Below are 25,935 nucleotides of genomic sequence, written 5' to 3' on the forward strand. Positions count from 1 at the left end.
TCCATACATCCACACTGCACGTATGACAAGGGCCGTGGCAACATTTCCTGGCTTCTTCTGTGTGGTATCTCCAAAATTGGAGTTGTCAAAATGTTGGGGCAGGGCCCTTGTCAAGCTGCAATCTTACATTTGCAAAGCAAGGTATTTAAATTGCAGTCTTTAATTAAAGATAAAAAAAAAAGAACGGAGATGGTCTCACCTCAAAATCATCATCATCAACTTCATTGTAGTGTGTATGGTTGTCAGGATTATTAACTTTGTCCAACAGCTCAACCGCTAAAGATCTTGAAAGACCAGGCTGCCCCACAAAGCTATGCTAGAACCACAGAAAAGAACGAGTTACGATACTCAATGATGTGTAACTTCCATTGACAAGCAACCAATACAGAATGTTAGTGAATTTTGACTTCTTTCTGGAGGTTTGAGTGTGTCTTTAATGACTCCATAATAGTCGGACTCTCTAACCCCTCCAGAACCATGGGAACGTCACACTTTGCTACTCTTGAATTGGAAATTAAACTCTAAGTCAAACAACTACACTTGAACTGTTTTTACAGGAGTGGTTCAGTTGAGTTTAGGAAGGCAGAAATAGAGACATTAACAACTGCTAAATACATCCACTTTTTATTGGGGTAACAGGAAGGGTCAATGTTGATGCAGCTATATCTGAAAAATATCCATATCTATAAAAATCTTCATGCTGAACAATATCTTGTGGCTTCCTCCAACTGAGCAATGTCTCTTTCCTTCAGATTTATCACCCAACAAAGAAAATAGTACCAGTTTGGTTTCCTATTGATCTGTTGCTCACTTGGAAGCAAGAGATCTCTGGCTGGAACATCTCTGCTCTGAGGACAGGCCGAGAGAGTTGGGGTTGTTCACCCTGGAGAAGAGAAGGCTCCGAGGAGACCTTAGAGCAGCTTCCAGTGCTGAAAGGGGCTCCAGGAAAGCTGGGGAGGGGCTTTTTACGATGGTGTGTAGTGACAGGACTGGGGAAAATGGCTTTATTAAACTGGAAAGGAGAAGATTTAGATGAGACATTTAGAAGAAATTCTTCACGCTGAGGGTGGGGAGGCCCTGGCCCAGGTCACCCAGAGCAGTGGTAGCTGCACCATCCCTGGAGGGGTTCCAGGCCAGGTTGGATGGGGCTTGGAATAATCTGATCCAGTGGGAGGTGTCCCTGCCCATGGCAGGGGGTGGAACTGGATGGGCTTTGAGGTCCCTTCCAACCCAAACCAATCTGTGATTCTATTAACGTCACTAAATGTTCCCTGTCACTTACAGAAAGGAGTCTGTCCGCTGTCGGTCTCTTCTTTGGATTTTTTGTAAGTGCTATTTTGACAAAATTATGGAACGTTGATGACCTTGAAGAAACAAAATGAGGTTTTAGGTTTAATTTTTCAAGAAGATACCTTTTATTTTAGCACAGTGAATAAAGAGATTACACAGTGTGCCAAACTAGAATGTCATCCAGATACTTCATCCGAGGTTTGAATAATTACATTTCCAAGTTAACAACATATGAAGAAACCATTTGATTCATGGAGATTGCATAGAGAATTTTTTGCTAGAGAAAACAAGCCAAACACGTATGGTGCTATTTCAGCTTTAGCCAGCTTTAATTGTCACAGAATTAAGTATGAAATAAAAATTGTGAATTACACACCCAGTAAACCCTCACAAATGTCACTGTTCGTGGCTACAGGTAGGTGAATAAAATACAAAGTTCTACAGAGACACTTGGCTTACTCTTTAAATGTCGTGTTGCTATTTTCAGAACTTAGGTCGTATGACCTTGTTTTAGATCCAAATTACGACTTGATCTTATAACCGGACCTACAATGTTCCAGGCATTTTTCTCACAACCACTTTTGTGTTCGTACTCTTCCCTGGGAACAATACCAGGCTCAGCTGCCTCCTTTCGAGCTGTGTTACAGAATACATTTGCTCTTCCAGGCTGAGCCCCTGAGCAGGCGGCACTGGAGGAGTGCGGTGCGGTGGCTGGGGCTGCACCGAGCAGTTTTACTACAGGAAACACACTGAGAAGGGTTTTCTCCCTTCCTCTGGCACACCCTGCTCGCTAAAATACCTCAAGGTAAAAAGAATGCACGGCAGCATCATGAGCAAAAAAATACCGCGTACCAAAACTGTTCAGTGTCATAAACAAACTGTGAGTACGTGCGGCACAAAATCCTGCAGGTACCAGCAAGGTATCACAGGTTAAAGAAACCCTGAAAGGATTAAGTGATTACCTGTCCCACTGACAGCGGCAAATGCCCTGTGATAGAAATTAAGAGGAAAGGATAAAAATACTTTTTCCTCCTGGAACATACAAAGAGGATCCACGAAACGAGATTTCATTCCCCTCTGGATCACAGAGGCTCAATTTACACAGACAGAGCTGCTCTGTCCCATCCTGCTGGTGTTTTCTCCTGTCAGAAAGCATCTGCTCTGGACTTCTACTCTCCTGTTTGCTTTCAGAGGCTCATAAAACCCAATTAGTTGTTCCTCAGTGAAACTTCGTGTACGTGAAATCACCTCTCTGGTTCCCGAGTTTAAAACCAGTACGCGCTGTTTTTGGCTGCCTCCCTTCTTCACGAACAGCTTTTTCACATCAACTATGAAACAGAGAACTAAGGAAAGGGTTTAACTTACCATTTTGCTTTTTCCTTTAGCTTTGGCGGCTGAAAATTGCTTTTTGACATTAAAAACAAAGCCCTAAAGATAAAGGAAGAATAATATTGTTATAGGGTAAAAAATTAATGAATGTCATTCCAGTATCTCAACACTTTAATGCTTTATGCTAAGAACCACACTGGTGAAACTGGAGTATTGTCCGTACTGTGCTACAGGACAGAAGCAGTGGGGAGAGCTTAGAGAGGCCGCCCAGTAGGGAAAGCGACTCCAGGAAAGCCAGAGAGGGACTTATGACAAGGGCATGGAGAGATAGGACGAGACGGAAAGGTTTTAAATGGGAACGGGGAAGATTTAGATGAGAAATTAGGAAGAAATTCTTGACAATGAGGGTGGGGAGGCCCTGGCCCAGGTTGCCCAGAGCAGTGGGGGCTGCCCCATCCCTGGAGGGGTTCAAGGCCAGGTTGGATGGGGCTTGGAGCCCCTGATCCATCGGGAGGAGGTGGAACTGGATGGGTTTTAAGGTCCCTTCCAATCCAACCCATTCTGCGATTCTAAGATTTTATCTTTAAATAAAATCTTTTTCTCACCGTGCACAATCCTGTTAAACACTCAGCTACAGCCTTTCTAGCAATTTGCATCACCAGAGAGCAAATCTGTGCCTGTTTTTAATCAGATTGTTGATGCCACTAGGAAGGTTTTGTAACATAATTACGATTTTGGTTATAATTTCAATTCTAAGTTTAAGTCTTTAGCTTCAGACTGATGTCTTAAAACCAGACACAGCTCTCACTGAAAGCAGATGTTTGAAGGAAGATTTTTATCATGAGTTTCTAGGTCTAAGCTACAGAGAAATGGGACTGAAGACACGCAGACCTCATCGGGTGAAGATCAAACATGGGTGGCTGAAGCTCAGCAAGTTCAATTGCTGTGATGCCAACGGCCCAGATATCACACAGCTGGTTGTATCCACCGTTCTTCTCCACTGCCGCAACTTCTGGAGCCATCCTTTAAAAGCAAAGACACAGTTCAGTAAGACCATCCCTCACTTCCGAATCAGTGCTCACACGTAGAAGGCACACAGCCCTGGAGAAAATTCCTTCCCAAAGAGCTAAGCGAGGGAAAAGGCCGACATCCCCCTCCTCTCACCCAACTTTGTGGGAACATGGAAGCACAGAGGTGACGTGGTTTGCTCCAGGTCATGGGCTGGACAGCAGCACTAGGAATAGAACCAGTCTCATGATTCCTGGTGCAATGCTTTAATGACCAGATAATCCTCCTGCCTTCAGTCCTCCTTCTCCAACAGGATAAAGAGGGCAGCAAACAATTAAAAGCCATTGTCTGGATTAAGCTGTTCAGTCTATACCAAGGATACCGCCCTCGGCGTCTCAACGGCATCACAGGGATGCCAGAAACCAACGGCAGTTCCATTTGCATATATAATCCAGCTCAAGACTTCCAATGACATATTTGCATATTAAACGCTGTGTCGTACAGATATGAATCACTAGAGACGATTACAAGATAGTTTAAAATCTGCTTTTCTCCCCAATTCTTTCCGCACAGAAATCGAAACGACATTGTTTAGTTTATTCACCACAAGCATAAAAAGCTACTGAGAAACTGAATGACCATTAGATATCCAGAAAAAGAGAATGTTTGGCATGAATAAACATGGAAGAAACATCAATCCTGCCTCAAGTATCAGGCAGCTTGTGTTACAGAAACAGCTCGGCTACAATCAGTGCTTCCCAGGCTTTTACCCTTTGGGTATTTTACTCAGAACAAAGGGAACTGATGCAATTGCTGTATATTTAAAAATACAGTGTGTGCTTCAGCGCGTGGGTTTTAGAATTCTTGGCATAATCACAGTCTTAGCTTTCAAAGTAGTTCATTACCAGTAAGGGGTACCAATAAATGATTTCCTCTTCGCGATGGTCGCTGTTATTTTTGCTGCTACACCGAAGTCAGCTGGAAAATAAAATGATCATGGACTTAGAAAATTCATTTGAAGACGCCAGTTCTACCCTAGGAAGTATCATATAATGAAAGAGTAATCTCATTTCTCATCCAAATTAAAACTTAATTCAGCTTCAACGCTAATAGATTAATAACGAGATCATTATTATGCCTGCACTGACAGGACTTCAGATTGAAAAGATCAGTTTCCACACTGCTCCCTCGCGATCCCGTTCTCCTCCTGGCTATTTTTCCACCTCACAATACAACCTCACAAAATTTAGTGGCTCTTCCATTTAATATTTGAGAGGAAAAACAGCATCATGCTTTGGAAACGGTTCTATTTCTGTGTTACTGATGGAGAAGCAGCAGGGGGGGGCGTCTGTTTGTGTTTCTGGAGGCTGTCTAGGGGACAATAAGCCCTCAGTCTCAGAGCTGCAGACAATCAGGTGGCCTTGCACAGCCAAAAATCATTAAAGTCCTTTTCATTTTTATGGCATGTGTAGCACGATGGCTGGAGGGGCAAATCCAAGCAGCTTAGCAGCCATGAGGAAGGTATTGGTGCACGAGCTAAGTTTAGTGCATTTAGAATCAGAGAAGCCAGAGTGGTCTGGGGTGGAAGGGACCTTAAAGGCCATCCAGTTCCAAGACACCTCCCACTGGATCAGGGGCTCCAAGCCCCATCCAACCTGGCCTGGAACCCCTCCAGGGATGGGGCAGCCACCACTGCTCTGGGCAACCTCACTGGAGGAAGCCAGTAACACAGATCTCTGCTGAGGTTTCATCCATAGACCTCAGAGTGCTTTCAGAGCACCTCTTCTTCACCTCTGTGGAAACACCCAGTGTCATACTCTGGGCTAGAGGCATGGACAGGATCAGACCTTGCATTTCCACAGGCTACCTGGGTCAGGAGACAGATCCTTGGAGGGTCTGAGGGAGAACTGCTATTCTGGCTAGGAACAAACATGATGGTATCCAGGTAACTGAACCTGGCGAATTCCAGGGAAACCTGGGAGGCTTCAAGGCTTGTTGGTTGAAAAAAGAAATAATCTGTAACACCTTTCTACAAGAAAGAAACATTTCCACAAGAAAGCTGGAGAGAGGCTGTTCACAAAAGCTTGAGAGAGAGAACAGGTATGAACTGAAGAGAGGCAGATTTAGACTAGACATAAGGAGGAATTTCTTCACCATGAGAGTGGGGAGGCCCTGGAACAGGTTGTCCAAGAAGTGGTGGCTGCTCCATCCCTGGAGGTGTTCAAGGCCAGGTTGGACGGGCAGCCTGATCTGGTAGGAGGTGTCGCTGCCCATGGTAGGGGGGTTGGAACTGGATGATCTTTCATGTCCCTTCCAACCCAAACTATTCTATGATTCTATGATCTTGATAGACTGCGGAACTTCTACCTCATGGAATCATTGAGGTTCCTTGAGAGGAAGCAGTAGCCTGCAATGAGGTCTCCCCTCACTGTCCTCTTCTCCAGGTTGAACAGACTAAGCGACTTCAGCCACTTCTCATATGACCTAGACCCTTCAAATCAAAGCATTCCAGCTGCTACTGTGGGTTTTGATTAATTTGAGAAGGGCAACGAAGCTGGTGAAGGGGCTGGTGAACAAGGAGCGGCTGAGGGAGCTGGAGTTGTTTAACCTGGAGAAGAAGAGGGTGAAGGGACACCTTCCCATTGTCTACATCTGCCCGAAGGGAAGTTGCAGAGTGGTGGGTGTTGGTTTGTTCTTCCAACTGACAGGTGGTAAGATGAGAGGAAATGGCCTCGAGCTGCGCCAGGAGAGGTTAAGATTAGACATTAGGAAAATTTCTTCACGGAAAGGGTTCTCAGGCCCTCGTAGAGGCTATCCAGGGAGATGGTGGAGTTCCCATCCCTGGAGGGGTTTAAAAGACAGGGAGATAAGGTGATCAGGGATCTGGTTTAGTACTGGACGGGTACAGTTGGACTCGAGGATCTCAAAGATCTTTTCCACCCTAAGGGATTCTATGATTCTGTGAGATTAAAACGTTCCAACCCTTTACTTTCAGTCTTACTACTAAATTCAGGCAACTTACCTAACTTGACATCTCCATGGTCCGTTAGGAGAATATTTGCACCCTAAAACATAATAAATAAAAAGTTAACATGCTTTATCAAGAATATTTTTCTGCAGTAGAAAGCTGAAGAGAAATTTCTCAAAGTTCCACATTACCTTTATATCTCTGTGCATTTTGCCCTTCATATGCAAATAAGCAAGGCCCTGGAAATGAGAGACACAAAATGCTTCATTTCGCTGTTCGTTAAGATACTGCAAAGACAGCCCCATTTAATACATTTAAATTACTTAATGCATTTTATTTGAAAGTGGAGAAATTTGAGATTGGAGATGAGAAGCACACTGGATTCTGTTCCTCATCTCTCTCAGCTCTGGGCAATACATGTGAAGACTTGCTCAGGCCAGCCCCGGTGCAATATTTTACACAGATAGAGGCGTCTTTTCAATCACATCACCTTTCCCTTTACTAAAATTAGCTATGTTTTTGAAGTCCTGACAGTTCCAACAAGCAGGTGTTTGGCCTTCGAGCTGCCCTTCCAGCAATACGAGTTCGCACAGCATGAAGAGCTCAGGAACAGAAGTGCCAAGTAGGTGAGTTTTGCAGACCTACACCACCGCCTCCAGCAGCAACCAGTTCAGCCACTGCTCCAGGGAAAGGCACGCATCCCCGGGATCTTCTCACCTGATTATTCATGAATACAAAGAGTAGGGAAAGAAAAGTTCCTTTAAAAAAATAAGCTGCCTGTGTCATCTTATCCTACATTTCCGCAGCTATCAGCAATCACAAAATGAAACAGAGTTTTAGTCACCTGGTTGAAGCATTTTTCCTCTACAAATTAGGATTTACTGCCACAGACCAAGTGGACACTTTAAAATGTACCCTTTTTAATTTCTAAGCCATTTACCCTCGCTTGCTGGTACGAGCTGTGTTCTGCAATCAGACTGCAATCTTTGTGCTGCTCAACTGCTGCACTAAACCACTGAGGGCACAGCCCAGGGGACCTGCCCTCTGCTGCGTCCCCGGCACCACAGTGGCACTGAGTAGTGGTGTTCTGGTCCTCTAGTGAGATCATAGAATCACGGAATGGTTTAGGTTGGAAGGGACCCCAAAGCCCATCCAGTCCATCCCCCTGCCATGGGCAGGGACACCTCCCACTGGATGAGGGGCTCCAAACCCCATCCAACCTGGCCTGGAACCCCTCCAGGGATGGGGCAGCCACCACTGCTCTGGGCACCCTGGGCCAGGGCCTCCCCACCCTCACAGCAAAACATTTCTTCCTAAGATCTCATCTCAATCTCCCATCTTGCAGTTCAAAACTGTTCCCCCTCTTCCTATCTCTGCACTCTCTGATGAAGAGCCCCTCCCCAACTTTCCTGGAGCCCCTTTCAGTGCTGGAAGCTGCTCTAAGGTCTCCTCAGAACCTTCTCTTCTCCAGGCTGAACAGCCCCAACTCTCTCAGCCTGGCCTCCTGTGGGAGGTGCTTCATCTCTTGGATCATCTTCGTGGCCCTTCTCAAATCCACAGAGACATCTGCTCTCGTAAAGTCCTTTGCAAATCACAGCACAGAAGCAGCACTGCTTGGGCAAAGGTTTCAGCAAATATTTGCTCTACGTTACTGGTGTTTCTGGCTAATTTTCACTTACAATACAGAAACTAACAGGTTAACCCTGGTTAACTGGTTTCAGCTGGATGCCCAGTGCTGGTAAATGTAAGTGATGGTACCATAGTGCTTTCTGAAATCATCTGCTCTCTATACCTGGAGCAAACACCGATCCGTACGCCTGTAGAAGTACAGTACCTGTAATGTCTCTCTGCACACATATGCGATTTGTAACTCCGACAGAGGTCCTGTCACTGAAAACAAAGATTAAAAAGTCTGTTACGTCTACAATACACCACATATAAATAAAATTACAAAGTAGCCAAAAAGCAGTATCTCCATGCAAAGTTAAAGACTGTTTTCACATAAACTGAGCTGAAAAGAGGGGCTTGTTTGCTGGTTTTATAGAAAGACTGTCTGTCAAAACCGCCAGCACAGTAACAGAAGACAATACCCGCAGCGAGAAGAAAACCTGTTTTGACAGAAATCTGATCATCATTTTACAAGTGACTTTGTAGGAATGTAATATCCTGTATTCCAAGGAAGGTAAAAACCAATAAAAGTGGCTTTTGCTGACTGTTTAATATTGGAAATGGCAATGTTCTGCACTGGGGGTCTATGAGACTTTGCTTTGAAGCTATTTGTGCTAACTGGCTGAAAAATAAAGCAAAAACCCCATGTTATCATTTAAAGGCAGAGCAGGTCCCCCAGACTGCTTCGCTGGCAACTCAAATAAAACCTTCTACAGAGCCAACAAATCCAGAGGAAACCTCAGAGGGGAAAATAATAGTAAGAGAGTGGTACAGGGCTGTACAGGAGCAAGAGTAACCAGTCACTTCTGCCCTTTAAAGATCAGAGGCAGAGATTTCCAGTAAACGCTGCTTCCTCACACCACGTAGTCTCCATATCCATAGTCAAGCAGTGTAATTTCTGGTTGTAAGATTTTTTTTAGAGGTCTTTTTTCCACCCTTCCAGACAGCCAATCTCTGCTTCTGCATACAGAGCTCTGAGGTTCAGGCTGAGAGAAGCCAAGACAGGGGCGAGTTCCCAGTTTACAGCAACTCCACTGGAAGAACTCAAGCTCTTTGGGTCCGTGCTCTGAGCAAAAACACATGTGGTGCCCAGCCAGTACCAACCACTTCCCGTTAGTTTGCCTATTTTTTATTTCTCTGCTTTGCAGAAAGCTTCCAAAAGGCACAAATGTTCAAGTAAGTTTGAAAGTACCGTGGTAAATATCTTGGAGGGATCCCCCACCGCAGTATTCCATGCATATCCACAGCTTCTCACGGCTATCAAAAGAAAGTTAAAACACAGATATCGGAAGTCAGTTGATCTGTACACACAACAGGGCTAATAATGAGTATTTAAAAGTATTTTCTACTCATCTTGAGCACTTGTTAAAAATACACGTGCTGATACCTGACTGGCAGTTCACATTTTCCATGTTATTAATAACCTCAATATAAATTCTCACCTATTAAAATGAAAATTTTATGCCAAAGCCACTGAGAAGTCTTTAAAAATTACCAGACCTCAAAGATGTTGCTTTAACTCTGACCTCATAAATGCAATAAAGAACGGCCAGAAGAAATGTATGAGGGCTTTCTGCTATCAGCGGGATGATTAGATAAGACCGAAACTGTGAGATTAGTGCATTAGATTGAAATTACCTGATTTATATCAAAACAACTCTTCATGGCCTTCACAAAGGGCACCGGGATTTAGGAATTTAGCTATTTTCACAGAATCGTAGAATGGTTTGGGTTGGAAGTGACCTCAAAGCCCATCCAGTTCCACCCCCTGCCATGGGCAGGGACACCTCCCACTGGATCAGGGGCTCCAAGCCCCATCCAACCTGGCCTTGAACCCCTCCAGGGATGGGGCAGCCACCACTGCTCTGGGCAATGTGGGCCAGGGCCTCCCCATCCTTACTGGAAAACATTGCTTCCTTCTGTTCCAGTTGAGTCCATTTGGGCTGTAGAGATCACTTACAAAAGGCAGCCCTCCGAGGAATCTAAAGATACAGCCTCATACAAAAAGCCCAAACAAGCGAAGTGGTGATAGATATTCCCAAAGAACCAATGGATAACTGGCAGAGTTCCACAGACATGGAAATTATCCCCTAGCCTTCTGTACAACACCTAATGTGAGCGTGTGGAGATGCAGCCAGCTGGCATCACCTTGGTTCTGCCTCAGTACATCAGGCCTGTTACATCAGGATTATGAAAAATGTGATTACCAGCAGCTCAGATGCCTGTTCTGCTCTGACATCTCGCTGGCTGGACTTCCACAGCACACCAGACTACCATTAAATCAAATACCTAAAAGCAATTCTGTTCCGGATAAATGATTTTCTATTAGAAGTGCGAAACGTTTCAAATCTGCCCCGCAAGTGAGTGGGATTGGATACGCTGCAAGGATCTCCAGGGGAAAGTTTTCTTTCTGTTCCTCGTGCTAAAACTACTCCAGCTTTTTGGCCAGCAGAGAAAATGAAGTATTAGTCATTTTTCTTTTTTTATTGGAGGCAACTGGGAACCGAAGGGAATTCAGTTAGAGCCTTGAGACCCTGGTCTAGTGGGAGGTGTCCCTGCCCATGGCAGGAGGGTGGAACTGCATGGCCTTGAAGGTCTCTTCCAAACCAAACTATTCTAGGATTCAACCCAGGGAACACAGAGAGGATATATGTTCTAATACAGACTGAGTGAGCACTGTCTTGGGAAAGAACCAGCAGACACGGAGATTAAAAACAGTGTGGTTTACCTGAGATAGCTCCCAAAATAGGCGACAATGTTGCAATGCTTGCATTCTTTAACCATATAGATTTCCTGCTGTATTAATGAAAAGTCGTCTCCTGAAAAACAGGAAGCAGACACAGTTACATCACAGACAAGTGAACATTCAGAGAGATCTGAGAGCAGGCACGTAACTCCTGAAACCAAGCCATCAGCCAGGCTGATTGCAAATCCTCTGTGAGGGTCAGCCTGGCCAGCACGGGTTCTCTACACACGCTATCCTTGCACTCCGCATTCCTCACTACATACTTCCCACCCCAGAATCATAGAATGTTTTGGGTTGGAAGGGACCTTCTGCCTTGGGCAGGGACATCCCACTGGATCAGGTTGCTCAGAACCCCATCCAACCTGGCCTTGAACACCTTCAGGGACAGGGCAGCCACAGCTTCTCTGGGTAACCTCCGCCAAGGTCTCACCACACTCATTGTGAAGAATTTCCTCCTAATATCTAGTCTAAATCTTCTCCCTATTAAAAGCCATTCCCCCTTGTCTTGTCACTACAAGCCTTTGTAAAAAGTCCCTCCCCACTTTCTTGTAGCCCCTTTTAGTACCAGAAGGTCGCTATAAGGTCTCCTTGGAGCCTTCTCTTCTCCAGGCTGAACAACCCCAGCTCTCCTAGCCTGTCCTCATCTGGGAGGAGCTCCAGCCCTGGGATCATCAGGCACAGAGATTTCTTGAAGACCAACAGAGAAGGCCCTGGTGGCCTGAACACGATCCTTCCATAAGACAGCTCCGTGTGCACCAAAAGCACTTGGGGAAGGAAGCAAAGGGACCCCACAGGAGGATGGCAGCACCTGAGGGAACCCCAGCGCAGTCCCAGCTGGAGCCGATCCGGCTTTGCAGAGACCCACAGCTGACAGGCACAGAAGGAAAAAATGGCTGCAAACAAATTCCAGAGTCCCCTGCCTGAAACTAGAGGCGATCACATAGCACAGGCCCTTTATTAAAAGCATTCCGTTTCAAACTGGCTCCGAGAGAGCATACGGGCTGCCCGCCCACTCAGCGCCGCTGACTCAGAAGAGGAGCAGAGCCCTCAGCACGGATCACCCCGTCACGAGTGTGATTTGGATCAGGGCAGCTCTGGAAACACGTGTGCACATCCTAAAAACCCTCTAAACTGAAAAATATATTATGAGCAGAGCAGTAACCTGGCATTTTAACGCTGCTTTAATTTCAAAGCTGTCCTAAACGAAAAGAAATATTAACTTTATCGACACAATGAAGCAAACATAACTCTCCAAGAGCAAGGAAAAACACTGCTATACTTCTACTCGATGCCTTTCCAAAGAGAAGATGTTCTCTGCAACACGGCAGCTTTGCCTCCCTGAAGGGCTGGGCAGGCCGGGAAGCCCAGAGCTCCGACGGAGCACGGATCAGCTGCTCCAGAGGCTCAACCAGACACCAACGATGACAGCACAGCCCAACAGCCGCCCACTCGAGAACAACTCAGCCGAATCAGTCTGTGAGGCCATCCCAGATGTGTGCCCGCTTTGTGATAACGCACGTGTGTTTTATAGGTTATTACCTTTATTCTTCCTTTGGCCTAAACGAAACCATAACAGCTTGCAGGACATGAAAGACTAGAATGCGGATAAAGGCTTTAGGTTGTAGCTAAAACACTGGTCTGGGCAGTGTGGTTGCTACCACGTTCTGTCAAGGAAAAACCACTCTGTGTGTCGACCTTTATTTCAAGTTTCACTGGTAAAGACTACCTCGTAATATATCAAAGATCCAGACACACATTCTGCTTTGCACGGCTCCACTTAACTCATGTGATTCTAAGAGGTCCAAGAGGTCTCAAGCCCTGCTGTAAATCCTCTCTAGGTTCTCCAGGTGTTTAGAATCACAGAGCGTTGGAAGGGACCTCAAAGCCCATCCAGTTCCACCCCCTGCCATGGGCAGGGACACCTCCCACTGGATCAGGTTCCTCCAAGGCCCATCCAACCTGGTCTTGAACACCTCCAGGGATGGGGCAGCCACCACTTTCCTGGGCAAACTGTGACAATAGGAGGAAATTCTTCATGATGAGGTTGGGGAGCCCCTGGCCCAGGTTGCCCAGAGCAGTGGTGGCTGCCCCATCCCTGGAGGGGTTCCAGGCCAGGTTGGATGGGGCTTGGAGCCCCTGATCCAGTGGGAGGTGTCCCTGCCCACGGCAGGGGGTGGAACTGGATGGGCTTTGAGGCCATTTTGTGATTCTATGAAAACTACAGAAGATTTTGAAGAAAGTCAAATCTGGGCCAAACCTGGACACTTCTGATGGCAAAAGCCTCCTGCCTCACCCCAAAAAGGGCATTCTCTGTCTCTCCCCTTACCAGCTGTCTGAGAGTTCAGGGTATTGAACACCAAACACCCAAATAATCTTCTTAAACTGCCATTTCCAATCCAACAACCTTTGACGTGTCCGAGGTGGCACTTTGGAACCGCTGGATGCTGTTACCTGCGCCCCCCCAACAGCAAAACCATGCAGGCAGCAGCCAGAATGGCCCATTGACTGGGCTGCCCGGTGGGAGCAACAGGGACATCAGCCCCAGGAACCGTTACTAATAGGAAAATTGAAGGAGAGATGCTGCTCTGGGCTACAAAAAGACTGACAGCAGAAAAGATAACAGTCTTCACGCACATAAAAGATACCGGGGAAGTGGGGGAAGGGATAATCGTTCTCCAGTTTCATGGTAGGACAATTATCAAGGGGCTTAGCCCACATTCCCTTCACATGAAAAGCATTTCTTATCAGAGCAGCACCATAACACTGAACTCGAAGGGATGGGAAGCTGTGATATTTCCCACCAGTGGGGAAAAAAATGAGGAAAACACTCAAGGACTCATCAGGTGGAACGCACGCTGATCCTGATGTCATGGAAGAAGACAGAAAAGACGATATCTTGATTTGCAATTAATAATCATAGGATCACAGAATCATTTCAGTTGGAAAAGACTTTTAAGATCATCGAGTCCAACTATCGATCCAACCCTCATAAGTTCACCAGCAGACTATGTCCCCAAGTACATCATCTGCTCCTCTTTGAAACACCTCCAGGGATGGTGACTCAACCACATCCCTGGGCAGCCTCTGCCAATGCTTCATCACTCTTTCAGTAAAGAAACTCCTCCTAATATCCAACCTAAATCTCTCCTAGTTTGTTGAGGCTGTTTCCCTTTCTCCTGTCATTAACTACCAGAGAGAAGAGACCAACCCCCATCTCGCTTCAACCTCCTTTTAGGTACTTGTAGAGAGCGATGAGGTCTCCCCTCAGCCTCCTTTTCTCCCGACTAAACAACCACAGCTCCCTCAGCCGCTCCTCATAAGGTTTGTGCTCTAAATCCTTCCCTAGCTTTGTTATCCTTCTCTGGACGTGGTCCAGCATCTCGATGTCCTTCTTGTAGTGAGGGGAGAATCTATGCAAAAAAATAGAGTTGCCTATGGAAACAGGGAAAAAAAAAAAGGATTTGGAAGAGGAAAGAGGGATACAGGCTGAATGCTGACAGAGAAGCAGCAAACAGATGGGAAGAGGAGAAGTATCCATGAGAAAAGTTTTGCTCAAATGTGTACAGAATGCTTCTGGAAGATCAGCCACAGAGATAGGAGAGATGATGTGCAGTCATTCAGAGACGACGAGTATGAATTCAAAACAAAGGAATTCAGAATTTCCAGGCAGCTAGAGTATTAATCTTGGCAAAAGATGCTGGAATAAGGCAAAAATCAAATATCCTTGGATAGCAGGAGAAAAAAGAAGACAGTAAGACAAAGAGTTTGTAGAAAACACTCCATGAGAGGGAGACAGCAAGACAAAGAGAATTAGATCAAAGTTGACAATACAGCCATGCAAAGCGATTTGTGTCTGGTTTAGTCATCAGAGGCTGCTTGATGCTAAATAACACGGAATTGGAAAAATGTACTTTTTGTCCCCTCACATGTTTGCAATTATGGGCTCTGTGGCACGCTGAGCATAACGGGCGGTCAGGGAGCTGCCGTAAATCACCGAGAAGCGCCGTGAGTCACTGCCACTATTATGTAATCTCACCTCTGCAGCGAGACAGCAGAGCTATACAATGGGATATTCTCCTCCGATCACAGCCCGGGGTCCCACTTGGCACAACCGGCTGCTTGTTCTCCGGCACAGCTGGCAGGGAGGAGACTGCTGAAAGTTGCAGCCTGGTCGCCGTGCGATGCAATTGGATCAGGTTTCAGACGCTACACAAGGTAAAGCCTGGTAAATTCATCATAAACCCATGTTTAAATGGGAGATCATGGAGAAAACTGGTGGCTTGTTAACAGAAATTATTCTACTTGCAGATACTGCTTCTCACCTACATGGAATGGGCACATGGTGACGTCCTGCTGAGCTGTCTCAGACGGAGAGCATGTGTATCCCAGATCCATCTACCCTACTCTGCAGCACGGAAAGGCTCCGATGGCTCTAGAGCCTGTGACACAGTGCTATTAGGTCTTGCATGCCCGTGATGGCTTTTAAGCAAGTTTATTCCTGGTCATATAATCACACACTCCACTGACTGCTCTGAGTGGTCCCATCCTGCAAGAAGACCCAGGGCTACTTGTCACAACTCTTCCTGGGTCAGCTGTGAACCCTTTTGTTGCCCAAAAGGCTCCTCAGGGGAGAAATTTATACTTGCTGGTTTAAAGCAGTTTATTCTGCATTACTTCAGTGCTGATGCTGCGAGGGAACAGAGGGATGGACGGGCCGGCAGCATCCAGCACTTGCACGCAACTGGGAGGAGGGAACTGACGGCATTTGGAGACATGGACGGTGTCACCAAAGGGTGGGACAGAAGCACTTGTTAAGAGGCCAGCACTCCTGTCCCAAGTGAGTGCCCTCAACATGCAGCCCTACACCAGCCTGGCAGGAGGTATGACATGTGCTCCAAAGCCTCTCTGGAGAGCCTGGCTGTAGAGACTTTGCAGACTTGGGATGTTGAACTCTGTAATTAACATTTGTTATTTAACAACACGGCTGGGTGGACACTGCTGTATGGGATGCTGAAGGACACAGAACAGGGTCACATCTTCGCCGCTGAGCTCAAACATTCCCTCTGTATTCATACAACTCGCCTGAGAGGTAGAGTCATAGAATCACAGAATGGTTTCGGTTGGAAGGGACTTTAAAGCCCATCCAGTTCCACCCCCCCACCATGAGCAGGGACACCTCCCACTGGATCTGGTTGACCCAAGTCCCATCTAACCTGGCCTCAAACACCTCCAGGGCTGGGGCAGCCACAACTGCTCTGGGCAACCTGGGCCAGGAGCTGGAGAGGACACAAGGTATTACTATTGCATCCCATCCTGTGGCTCTGACACATACATGACCCCTGCCTTCTCCACTGCCCTGCAAATTTTTGTTGCTCTTTACCGACCCTTTGTAAAACTGAGGACAATCCTTTTCAAGCTTTGCATCCTGAAGAAGAGGAATAATTTCAACAGCACTCAAGCATCTGAGCTGTTTTATCCATATCTCATTTCTCAGTGTTCAAGGAAACCTGCAGTCTGACAGAAAGAACGTAAATTCCCCAAACTTGAAGCTCAAAATTCACTTCCAAGCAGGAAACAGCTCTTTGGAAACAGTGATGTTTCCACTAACAAACTCATTGCCAGGGATCCAGCTGCTGACTGCCAACCCCTGATGGTACTGATGATCTCCCCACTGATATAAAATACCACTGATGGCGGGTGCTACGACAGCAGCACGAGCTCTGCGGTCAGTAGCACACAAACGTTTGGAGTAACCAGTCCACCACCAGAAAAAAATTCCCCATGTTTGTTCTCTTCTGCCCTGTTTAGAACCATGGAATGGTTTGGGTTAGAAGGGAACTTAAAGCCCACTCTCTACCAACCCCTGCCATGGGCAGGGACACCTCCCACTGGATCAGGGGCTCCAAGCCCCATCCAACCTGGGATGGGGCAGCCACCACTGCTCTGGGCAACCTGGGCCAGGGCCTCCCCACCCTCACTGCAAAACATTTCTTCCTAAAATCTCATCTCAATCTCCCCTCTTTCAGATGAAAATTGTTCCCCCTCATCCTATCCCTGCAATCCCTGATAAAGAGCCTCCCCTCCTCAGCTTTCCTGGAGCCCCTTTCATTACTGGAAGCTGCTCTAAGGTCCCCCTGGAGCCTTCTCTTCTCCAGGCTGAACCACCCCAACTCCCTCAGCCTGTCCTCATACAGGAGGTGCTCCAGCCCTCAGATCATCTTTACGGCCTCCTCTGGACTCGCTCCAACAGATCCATGTCCTTCCTGTACTGATGGCTCCACAACTGAATGCAGGGCTCCAGGTGAGGTCTGATGAGAGCAGAGCAGAGGGGGAGAATACCCTTAGATCCTATTTATGAGCAGCTATATATATAATCCATGATATAATGCCACGATATAATCTATACGCTGGTTCTTTAACACTTGCATCTCCTTTCCTCTCTCCTTGCCTTACCCACCCACTGCTGCACATCTCAGCCTTTCCTGATCACCTCTTCACTCTCCCATCTCACCGCTGGCATCTCACCAGCATTACTTTTCTCCACTTATTTAGTCAAACAATGTGTCCTCCTAACTCACCGCATCTCATCTGCCTTCCCCTCAACTGTCACGCTCTCCATTACCTTCCAACTAAAGCCTGTGACCCTCCAGCTCACGTTCTACTCGTAATTCCCCCGACACAACCCTTCTGGTGGGCTGCTCCATCCAATGACCTCTATGTTGTAACTGCAAGCCTACACTGCATGGAGATATAGAATTATATAGAATTATATTTGGTTGAAAAAGACCTTTGAGATCAAGTCCAATGGTACCTGTCCGCTACTAAACCAGATCTCTGAGTACCTCATCTACTCGTCTTTTAAACACCTCCAGGGATGGTGCCCATGAACTCACCTGCTCTGGATACACACATTTTTGATTGAAGAGAAGCAAATTATAACTGCATTATAAATACACAAAGTAAAATAAGACCAGACCTCAAGAAGTTAAATATAATTAAAACACTGGGCACTCTGCATCAGACGATGACGCTGTCTCTATTTCGCTTTGTGTGCGCTCCACAGGCAGGCTGAGCAGCCGTGCCAGGCTGCGGCTGTACCACTTGGGACGTGGCACGGCATAAGGCGACATCCAGGCTTTAAAAGGGCTCTGACCTCCAGGCTTTAAGGGCTCCGACATCCAGGCTTTAAGGGCTCCGGCACCTTGGAACCAGAGGCGTTTAGCCCTAGGTAACTCCTAGACAGATGCAGAGGTGGTTCAACCCCATCTTCTCCCAATAAAATAGTGTTGGTGTCCCCAGGCTGTGGTGACACCAGTCTGATGCCGCAGGAGGCAGTGACAGCCAGCAAAGGACACGATCCCAAGCCTGACCAGGTTACACACCACAAGGCAGTGAACGTGCAAGCCATACTGAGAAGTTATTTTCATATTTCTTCGACCCCAGGCGCTGCCAACAACAGTTCAAACCCTGCAGGTTTAGTTTAAACAAACCCCAGGCTTGTTTTTCTCCACAGCTCACAGCATCCCCAGGGAATTTATTATACAGTGAGTAAGGCTGCATTGCCAAAAGCCCCTTCTGCAGTTCTCAAAACACACGGGGCTCCACTGTGCTGCAGTCGTGCTCCAGAGGGGACAAACCTCCCTCGCAGCCTGGCTCAGCCCCGTGGCCGTGCTCCTACGTGGAATATCAACATCCACATCTGAGACATGAGATACAAAACCAGCACAACAAACTAGACCTGGCTTTGAATGTATCGAGCACTGGACCACACACCTTTGGATGACTGTTCCCTTGTAGAAAACAGAATCATAAAAGTTGGAAAAGACCTCTAAGCTCATCTGGTCCAACTGTCAGCCCAACACCACCGTGCCTACTAAACCATGCCCCAAAGTGCCGCAGCCACATGTTTTTTGAACCCCTCCAGGGATGGAGATTCCACCTCTGCCCTGGGCAGCTTCTGCCAATACTTCATCACTCTTCCAGCCCAGAATTTTTTCCCAATATCCAGACTAAACCTCCCGTGGTGCAACTTGAGGCCATTTCCTCTCATCCTGTTTTTTGTTACTTGGGAGAAGGGATTGTCACCCATCTCCCCACAACCTCTCTTTGGGGAGCTAGAGAGTGATGAGGTCTCCCCTCAGCCTCCTTTTCCCCAGGATAAACAGCCCCAGGGCCCCCAGCCGCTCCTCATAAGACCTGTGCTCAAAGATCCTATGAACAGTTCCAACTCCATTTTCAGACCCATCCTGAACCAGGTCACTGGCTGCTTCTGGCCTTACAGGTACCTCAGATGGAAACCCAAACACTCGACTCAACTCAAACCACCAGCGAGATCCTTACACAGCTTTGCAAAAGGTACCCAGCACGACAGCTGGCCCGCTGAGCGCCAAAGGTCTCCGAGGGCACCATTTATCATTTCAGCAGCATCTCCAGTTGACATTGGTATGTTTTAAACTATTTTGTTTATGCCACTTTCCCAGTGAGAAGGTTCTGGGGCAGAAAACTATGCTGGCAAATCATTACCCCTTTGTATTGCCTCCCCTCTCGACTCATCTGCTAAACCCATAGAAGGAAGCGGCTTTACTGTTTCGATGGGTTTGGCTTCGATGCTGCTGAGCACAGTTGGATTAGTTTCTGAAATAGAATTGGCTCCCAAATTATCTGAAGCATTTGTGCTCCCGGAATGCTGGGAAATGTCATTAGTGGGCCATAATACTTTTGCCTAACGCTCTCCAAAGCCTATGCCAAAAAAAAAAAGTGAAAAACACTGTCTATTTTGATTTTAGCAGCACAGTTTCAGTAACTTTGGTAGCGGATCCAGTGTGCTGCCCAAAAATTCAAACAAATTAATGGCAGAAGCCTTCTGAGCAGAGAGTTTTATTTCCTTTGTCTGGAGAACAGATGATCCGAGGGCTGGAGCTGCTCTGCTATAAGGACAGGTTGAGAAATTTGGGGTTGTTCAGTCTGGAGAAGAGAAAGCTCCGGGGAGACCTTATAGTGGCCTCCCAGTACTGAAAAGGGCTCCAGAAAAGCTGGGGAGGTACTTTTTATAAGAGCCTGGAGTGATAGGACAAAAAGAATGGCATTAAATTGTAAGAAGGAAGATTTAGATGAGACATTAGGAAGAAATTCTTGACAATGAGGGTTAGTCCAGGTTGCCCAGAGCAGTGGTGGCTGCCCCATCCCTGGAGGGGTTCCAGGCCAGGTTGGATGGGGCTTGGAGCCCCTGATCCAGTGGGAGGCGTCCCTGCCCGTGGCACGGGGTGGGACTGGATGGGCTTTAAGGTCCCTTTCAACCCAAACCCAAAATTCTATGATTCTATGAGAGTAACAGCAGATGAAATAAAATAGGGATTCACGTTGGGGTCTCTGCCTACCAACTCACTCGCTACCTGCAGCAGATATGGGAGTAATAGGAACAAAACCGGATTTGCCTCTGCTGCTGCGCCAGCAGCTTCGGGAGCTCTCTCTGGACTCCACCGCCTCACTGTGTGCAGCTCCTTGTAGCTTTAACTCAATACGTTCCTCACCTCCCCAGGGCACTCGGTGCTTCAGAGCCTTTTGTCTTCTGCTCTGAATTCTATGTATTAATGAAGCGTAGAATTTGGAGCTCTTGTTTTTCCATCTGCTAATTAATCCCCATCCATGAGCCACCTCCTCCTCCTCCTCTCCAGAAGATGGTGTGCATAAACACAAGCCTATTTCTCTGGTGACTAACTCACAAAATTGGTTACCAGTCTTTTTCTAGGAGCCCATGCCAGTGCTTGGAGGGGCTCCATTCCTTAAGGAACCCTCACAGCTCGCTGCAACAGCTTCTGACACTATCCTTCTCCAGGAACTGATGGTGCTCGGCCAGTGCCGTCCAAAAAAGCTGTTCAAAACCCTTAAAATGAGCCAGAACATTGAAACAGGGAGCAGATGGATTTTTTACATCTGGAAGATTTGAAACAGCCATGTCTTTCTGCAAACACCTCGAGGTGACATCCCAGAGAGCTACAAATAAATAAAGAAATAACCAAATGCTGTGAGCCCTCCTTAAAAACAAAACAAACCCCCAGCAATGTCTCTGCCAAGAGGCTGTGGGTGTACAGGTGATGGATGGAGATCAGGCTGGGGATGTCTAAAAGAAGATGTATTATAGAAAAAAACCAACCCAAACCTATAACTGGAAGAAATCACTTCCTTGTGGTAAGTCAGACCAACAGCATAATGAACCCTATAAGACATGGTCATCAATGCTAATCAAAATGGGGTGACTTTGGGCCAACTTTGCCCTTTCCACTGTAACGCTTAAGCACCCCCAAACGAAGGCAGGGGCTGCTCGGCCTCTGATGGTTCCTGCTCTTCCCTCAGCTTTAACGGCAGAGATTCAGCCTCTGCTTCAGTTCAGTCCTCAAAGGAGTTCTTCACATTCACAATAAAGCCAGACCTGCTTCCAGGTCAGATGCAATGACATGAATGCTCAAAGACACCTCTCACAGGTTTACAACTCTCCCTTTTTCTATCCCTACAGCATCACTATGCCCATCGCAGCCCTGCTGGGAGATGAACCCCGTGGTGGTTCTCAGTTCTCGCTATCTACTCGTATCCATCTACCATTAGTCAGAGTCCTCAGTGGGAGATAAGCTGGTCAGATGCCTCTGGTACGCACCATAGTTTGAGAAGTTCTGCTAACCCAGCTTTGAGAGAAAGCTGGAGGAACTACAAAACACAACAGCGGGATGGGCAGAGCCATCTCTCAGGGCTCCATTCCTGAGGGATGCACGTCTAGGAAAGATTGGGAGAAGAGAGGGCAACCTTTCCGCTTGCTAAGGACTTACAGACAGTAGCAAACTCTTTGTGTTTAAGAACCTATGATGCCTCTCAACACGAGTGGCTGAACAGAACGAAGCAACAAGCAAATGAGATGTGTTTTCCTGAGCAAAAAAGACAGCCCATCCACCTCACTTCCCAGCAATACACCAACACTGTGAGCTCCCCATTGGAATTAGTCTTTTAATCCATACAGTCACGAACAGATGCTGGGGTTCTGGGACTGGAGACATTTCAGTGCTGGTCATCAAAACCTCGAATCCCAGCACAATGGGTGACAAGGACCTCCAGAGGTCTCTGGTCCAGCCTTCTGTTCCAAACAGGGATAACCACATAGTCAGGTCACGTCGCTTAAAGCCTTGCCCAGTCAACTTTAGAAAATCTTCAAGGATGGAATCCCACCCCCTCCCCAGGCCCAGCCCCAGCGCACAAACACCCTCCTCTTGAAGAATTTTCCCTGTGTCCAGCTGGACTTCCCCTTGGTGCAGCCTGCGCCAGCTGTGGCACCTCTGGTGGGAGTCTGATGCCAGTGCCTTGGCCAGTGTGCCATGGAGAAGGGAGGATATACCCACTGCCCCTCGTCCTATCACTCCAAGCCTTTGTAAACAGTCTCTCCCCAGCTTTCTTGTAGCCTCCTCAGGTACTGGAATGTCGCTATAAGTTCTCCTCGGAGCCTTCTCTTCTCCAGGCTGAACAACCTCAACTTTCTCAGCCTGTCCTCGTATGGGAGGTGCTCTTTTTTATTCCCAGTGCCCTTTTAGTGGACATGAGATGAGCATCATTGCCTGCTCGCGTCCCCCTTTCAACTCACACAGCCTCCTAGCTCCGGGTGCTTTGGAGCTCACAATTCACCCTCTGTCCTTCATCTCCTCTTTGTACCAACAACACAGTGTGACTGCAGCATCTTTGTACGCAACCATCGATAAGGCAGATAAGAACAAACAAGGAAACAGTGAGCAGGACACAGCCTAAAAGTAATGTTACATCCTGTGGTGCTTCCTGCCACCGCACTGCTGAAACTACAAAAGCCCCAAACACTGCTTTTGTCAGGAGCTGCACAGCCGTGTGAAAATAAACACATGGAAAAAAGGGAAAATGCAATTCAAAAAATACAGAAAAGAAGGTAAAACTTACCAGGCTCTAACTTGATTATTTTCACAGCAGCCAGTTCTCCTGTATGCAGATTTCTAGCCTGAAATAAGAGAGTTAAGACATATTTAATTATACAGCGAAGGCACTTCACAAATTCTTACGAATTGTGAAGTCATGTGTTACAAACATGGCACAATGCGATCAGCTGGGCGAGGATTATCTGATTTTGGTGTTACCACAGCATCAACTGAGGTGGATTTGTGCAGCGCTACTGGCAGCTCCTTCCTAGCTTGTCAAAACCCCAGCAAACAAGAGTTCGAGCCCCTCAAGCACCATTGCTGAGGGGTGTTGGAGCTGAGAGGTTTCTGCCCTCGGTGCCTGCAGGGTGGTAGGAAAGCCCCATGCTACAACACGGGCTGTCAGAGCATGAAGAACACAGCGCTCAACCACCCAGGTCACGCTGCTAAACCTCAGTGCGCTCCGAAAGTGGAGCTGATCGGTGGAGGTGCAGGAGAGACACTGCAGGTGCAGTGTGGATGAGTCACAGCTCCACTTAATTCTGAAATACAATCACAGAGTCATAGAATCCCTATGTTGGAAAAGACCTCTGAGATCATTGAGTCCAACTGTACCCGTCCACTACTAAATCAGCTCCTTGATCACCTTATCTCCCCATCTTTTAAACATCTCCAGGGATGGGGACTCCACCACCATCCTGGGCAGCCTCTGCCAGGGCCTGGGAACCCTTTCTGTGAAGGAATTTTTCCTGATGTCCAACCTGAATCTGTCCTGGTGCAACTTGAGGCCATTTCCTCTCATCCTATCACCTTTCACTTAGGAGGAGAGACCAACACCCACCTCGCTACAATCTCCTTCCAGGCAGTTGTAGACAGTGATGAGGTCTCCCCTCAGCCTCCCCTTCTCCAGACTAAACAGACCCAGGTCCCTCAGCTGCTCCCATAACCCCTGTTCTCCAGCCCCTTCCCCAGCTCCATTTCCTTCTCTGGATGTGCTCCAGCCCCTCAATGTCCTTCTTGGAGTGAGGGGCCCAAAACTGAACCCAGGATTCAATGTGTAACCTCACCAGTGCCAAGGTATGCAGGAACAATCCCTTTCCTGCTTCTATTGGCCATGTTGTTTCTGATACAAGCCAAGATGCCATTGGCCTTCTCGGCCACCTGGCTCATGTTAAGCCAACTCTCCATCAACACCTTCAGCTCCATCTCCTCCAGGCAGCTTTCCAGCCACTCTTCCCCAAGCCTGGAGCAGCACAGGGTTGTTGTGCCCCAAATGCAGGACCTGGCACTTGGCCTTGCTGAACCTCATCCCGTTGGTCACAGCCCATGGATCCAGCCCATCTAGATCCCTTTGTGGAGCCTCCCTATCCTCAAGCAGATTGAAACCTCCACCCAGCTTAGTGTCATCCATGAACTTAAAAGGCCTTCCGAGCCACAGGAATCCTACTGGACTAATACTAAAAGAGATTAAATCAGCTGAAAGAAACTGCTTCCAGCAGACTATGACAAAGGCAAGTGGTCCCCACGACCCTCCAAAAGAGGGAATGAGCTCCGATTAAGCCTTTACAGAACTGCCCTCTCCAGGTACACTGTAAACTTGGTTGGAAGGTACCCTAAAGATCATCCAGTAACTTCACACTTAGAGTTGAGTACTGGAGGAAAATGTTACAGGAATCTCGGATACAGAAAGTTTTATGCTACATGATATTCCTTGTGATACAACCTGATTTATTTGGGCACCATGCTGTTCTCCTTCTCCTGATCATCCAAAAATAACAGGAGTCCATACCCAACTATTTAATTCTCACCCTAACAAACACAGAGTCCTTGGAACATAGGAAATCTGGTTAAGAGGTAGATGATATGAAACTGAGGGAAAACTGGGTTAGGTGACATTGATTGTGATTCTGCCGCTCTATTCCTCTCTTGTGAGACCTCATCTGGAGTATTGTGTCCAGTTCTGGAATCCTCAACATAAGGAGGAGATGGAGCTGTTGGAACGAGTCCAGAGGAGACTAGAAGATGATCCAAGGGCTGGAGCACTTTCTATACGAGGACAGGCTGAGTGAGTTGGGCTTGTTCAGCCTGGAGAAGAGAAGGCTCTGAGGAGACCTTATAGCGACCTTCCAGTACCTGAAGGGGCTGCAAGAAAGCTGGAGAGGGGCTGTTCACAAAGGCTTGGAGTCATAAGACAAGGGACAATGGGTATAAGCTGGAGAGGGGCAGATTTAGACTAGAAATAAGGAGGAATTTCTTCACCATGAGAGTGGTGAGACAGTGGAACAGGTTTCCCAAGGAAACTGTGGCTACTCCATCCCTAGAGGTCTTCAAGGTCAGGTTGGATGGGCCTTGGGCAGCCTGATCCAGAGGGAGGTGTCCCTGCCCATGGCAGGGGGGTTGGAACTAGATGATCTTTAAGGTCCCTTCCAACCCAAACCATTCTATGATTCAGGCAGCTACTGAATATGAGGATGCGAAGCACATTTGCCCGTGGACTGACCCAAAGGAAGCTGCTACAGAACAAAACACATCTTTTGCACATGGACAAGAATAAGTCTTAACAATAGGTAAACCAAGAACTTGAAAGATGAACCCCTCAAGTTTGTCAACACGTAAGTCAAGCTTCCATATTGGGAAAGGCTTTCCAGCCAGGAAGAAAAAAAAAATCCAACCAACAATAATTCATAGAATCACAGAATTATTTGCATTGAAAGGGACCTCAAAGCCCATCCAATTCCAACTCTCCTGCCATGCGCAGGGACACCTCCCACTGGATCAGGATGCTCAAAGCCTCATCCAACCTCATCCAGCCTCATCCCTTGAACACCTCCAGGGATGGGGCACCCATGACTTCTCTAGGCAACCTGGGCCAGTGCCTCACCGACCTCACAGGAAAATATTTCTTCCTAAAATCTCCTCTTATTGGCCTTTCAAAGCCCTGTAGGGTTCAGCCCAGAGACAGTTATCAAAATGCATGCTAAGGACCTAAGTGTGACTCAACTGAA

General features: G+C 47.2%; 1 protein-coding gene across 2 annotated transcripts in view; it reads right to left on the reverse strand.

The window, feature by feature from the left end:
* The window catches only part of MAP4K5 (mitogen-activated protein kinase kinase kinase kinase 5), a 78,104-nt gene that overhangs the window by 30,060 nt on the left and 22,109 nt on the right, over positions 1-25,935 (reverse strand). For both annotated transcript variants that reach the window (XM_054067615.1, XM_054067614.1), the window contains exons 2-12: positions 22,956-23,013; positions 10,992-11,082; positions 9,456-9,520; positions 8,430-8,485; positions 6,787-6,834; positions 6,650-6,692; positions 4,533-4,605; positions 3,511-3,642; positions 2,656-2,718; positions 1,283-1,364; positions 200-316 (exon numbers count right to left, since the gene is read on the reverse strand). In XM_054067615.1, coding sequence (XP_053923590.1) covers positions 200-316; positions 1,283-1,364; positions 2,656-2,718; positions 3,511-3,642; positions 4,533-4,605; positions 6,650-6,692; positions 6,787-6,834; positions 8,430-8,485; positions 9,456-9,520; positions 10,992-11,082; positions 22,956-23,013 — 828 coding nt within the window. The remainder of the gene's footprint in view (positions 1-199; positions 317-1,282; positions 1,365-2,655; positions 2,719-3,510; positions 3,643-4,532; positions 4,606-6,649; positions 6,693-6,786; positions 6,835-8,429; positions 8,486-9,455; positions 9,521-10,991; positions 11,083-22,955; positions 23,014-25,935) is intronic.

The sequence above is a fragment of the Cuculus canorus genome, chromosome 5 (assembly GCF_017976375.1).
Source record: "Cuculus canorus isolate bCucCan1 chromosome 5, bCucCan1.pri, whole genome shotgun sequence".
NCBI classification, from domain to species: domain Eukaryota; kingdom Metazoa; phylum Chordata; class Aves; order Cuculiformes; family Cuculidae; genus Cuculus; species Cuculus canorus.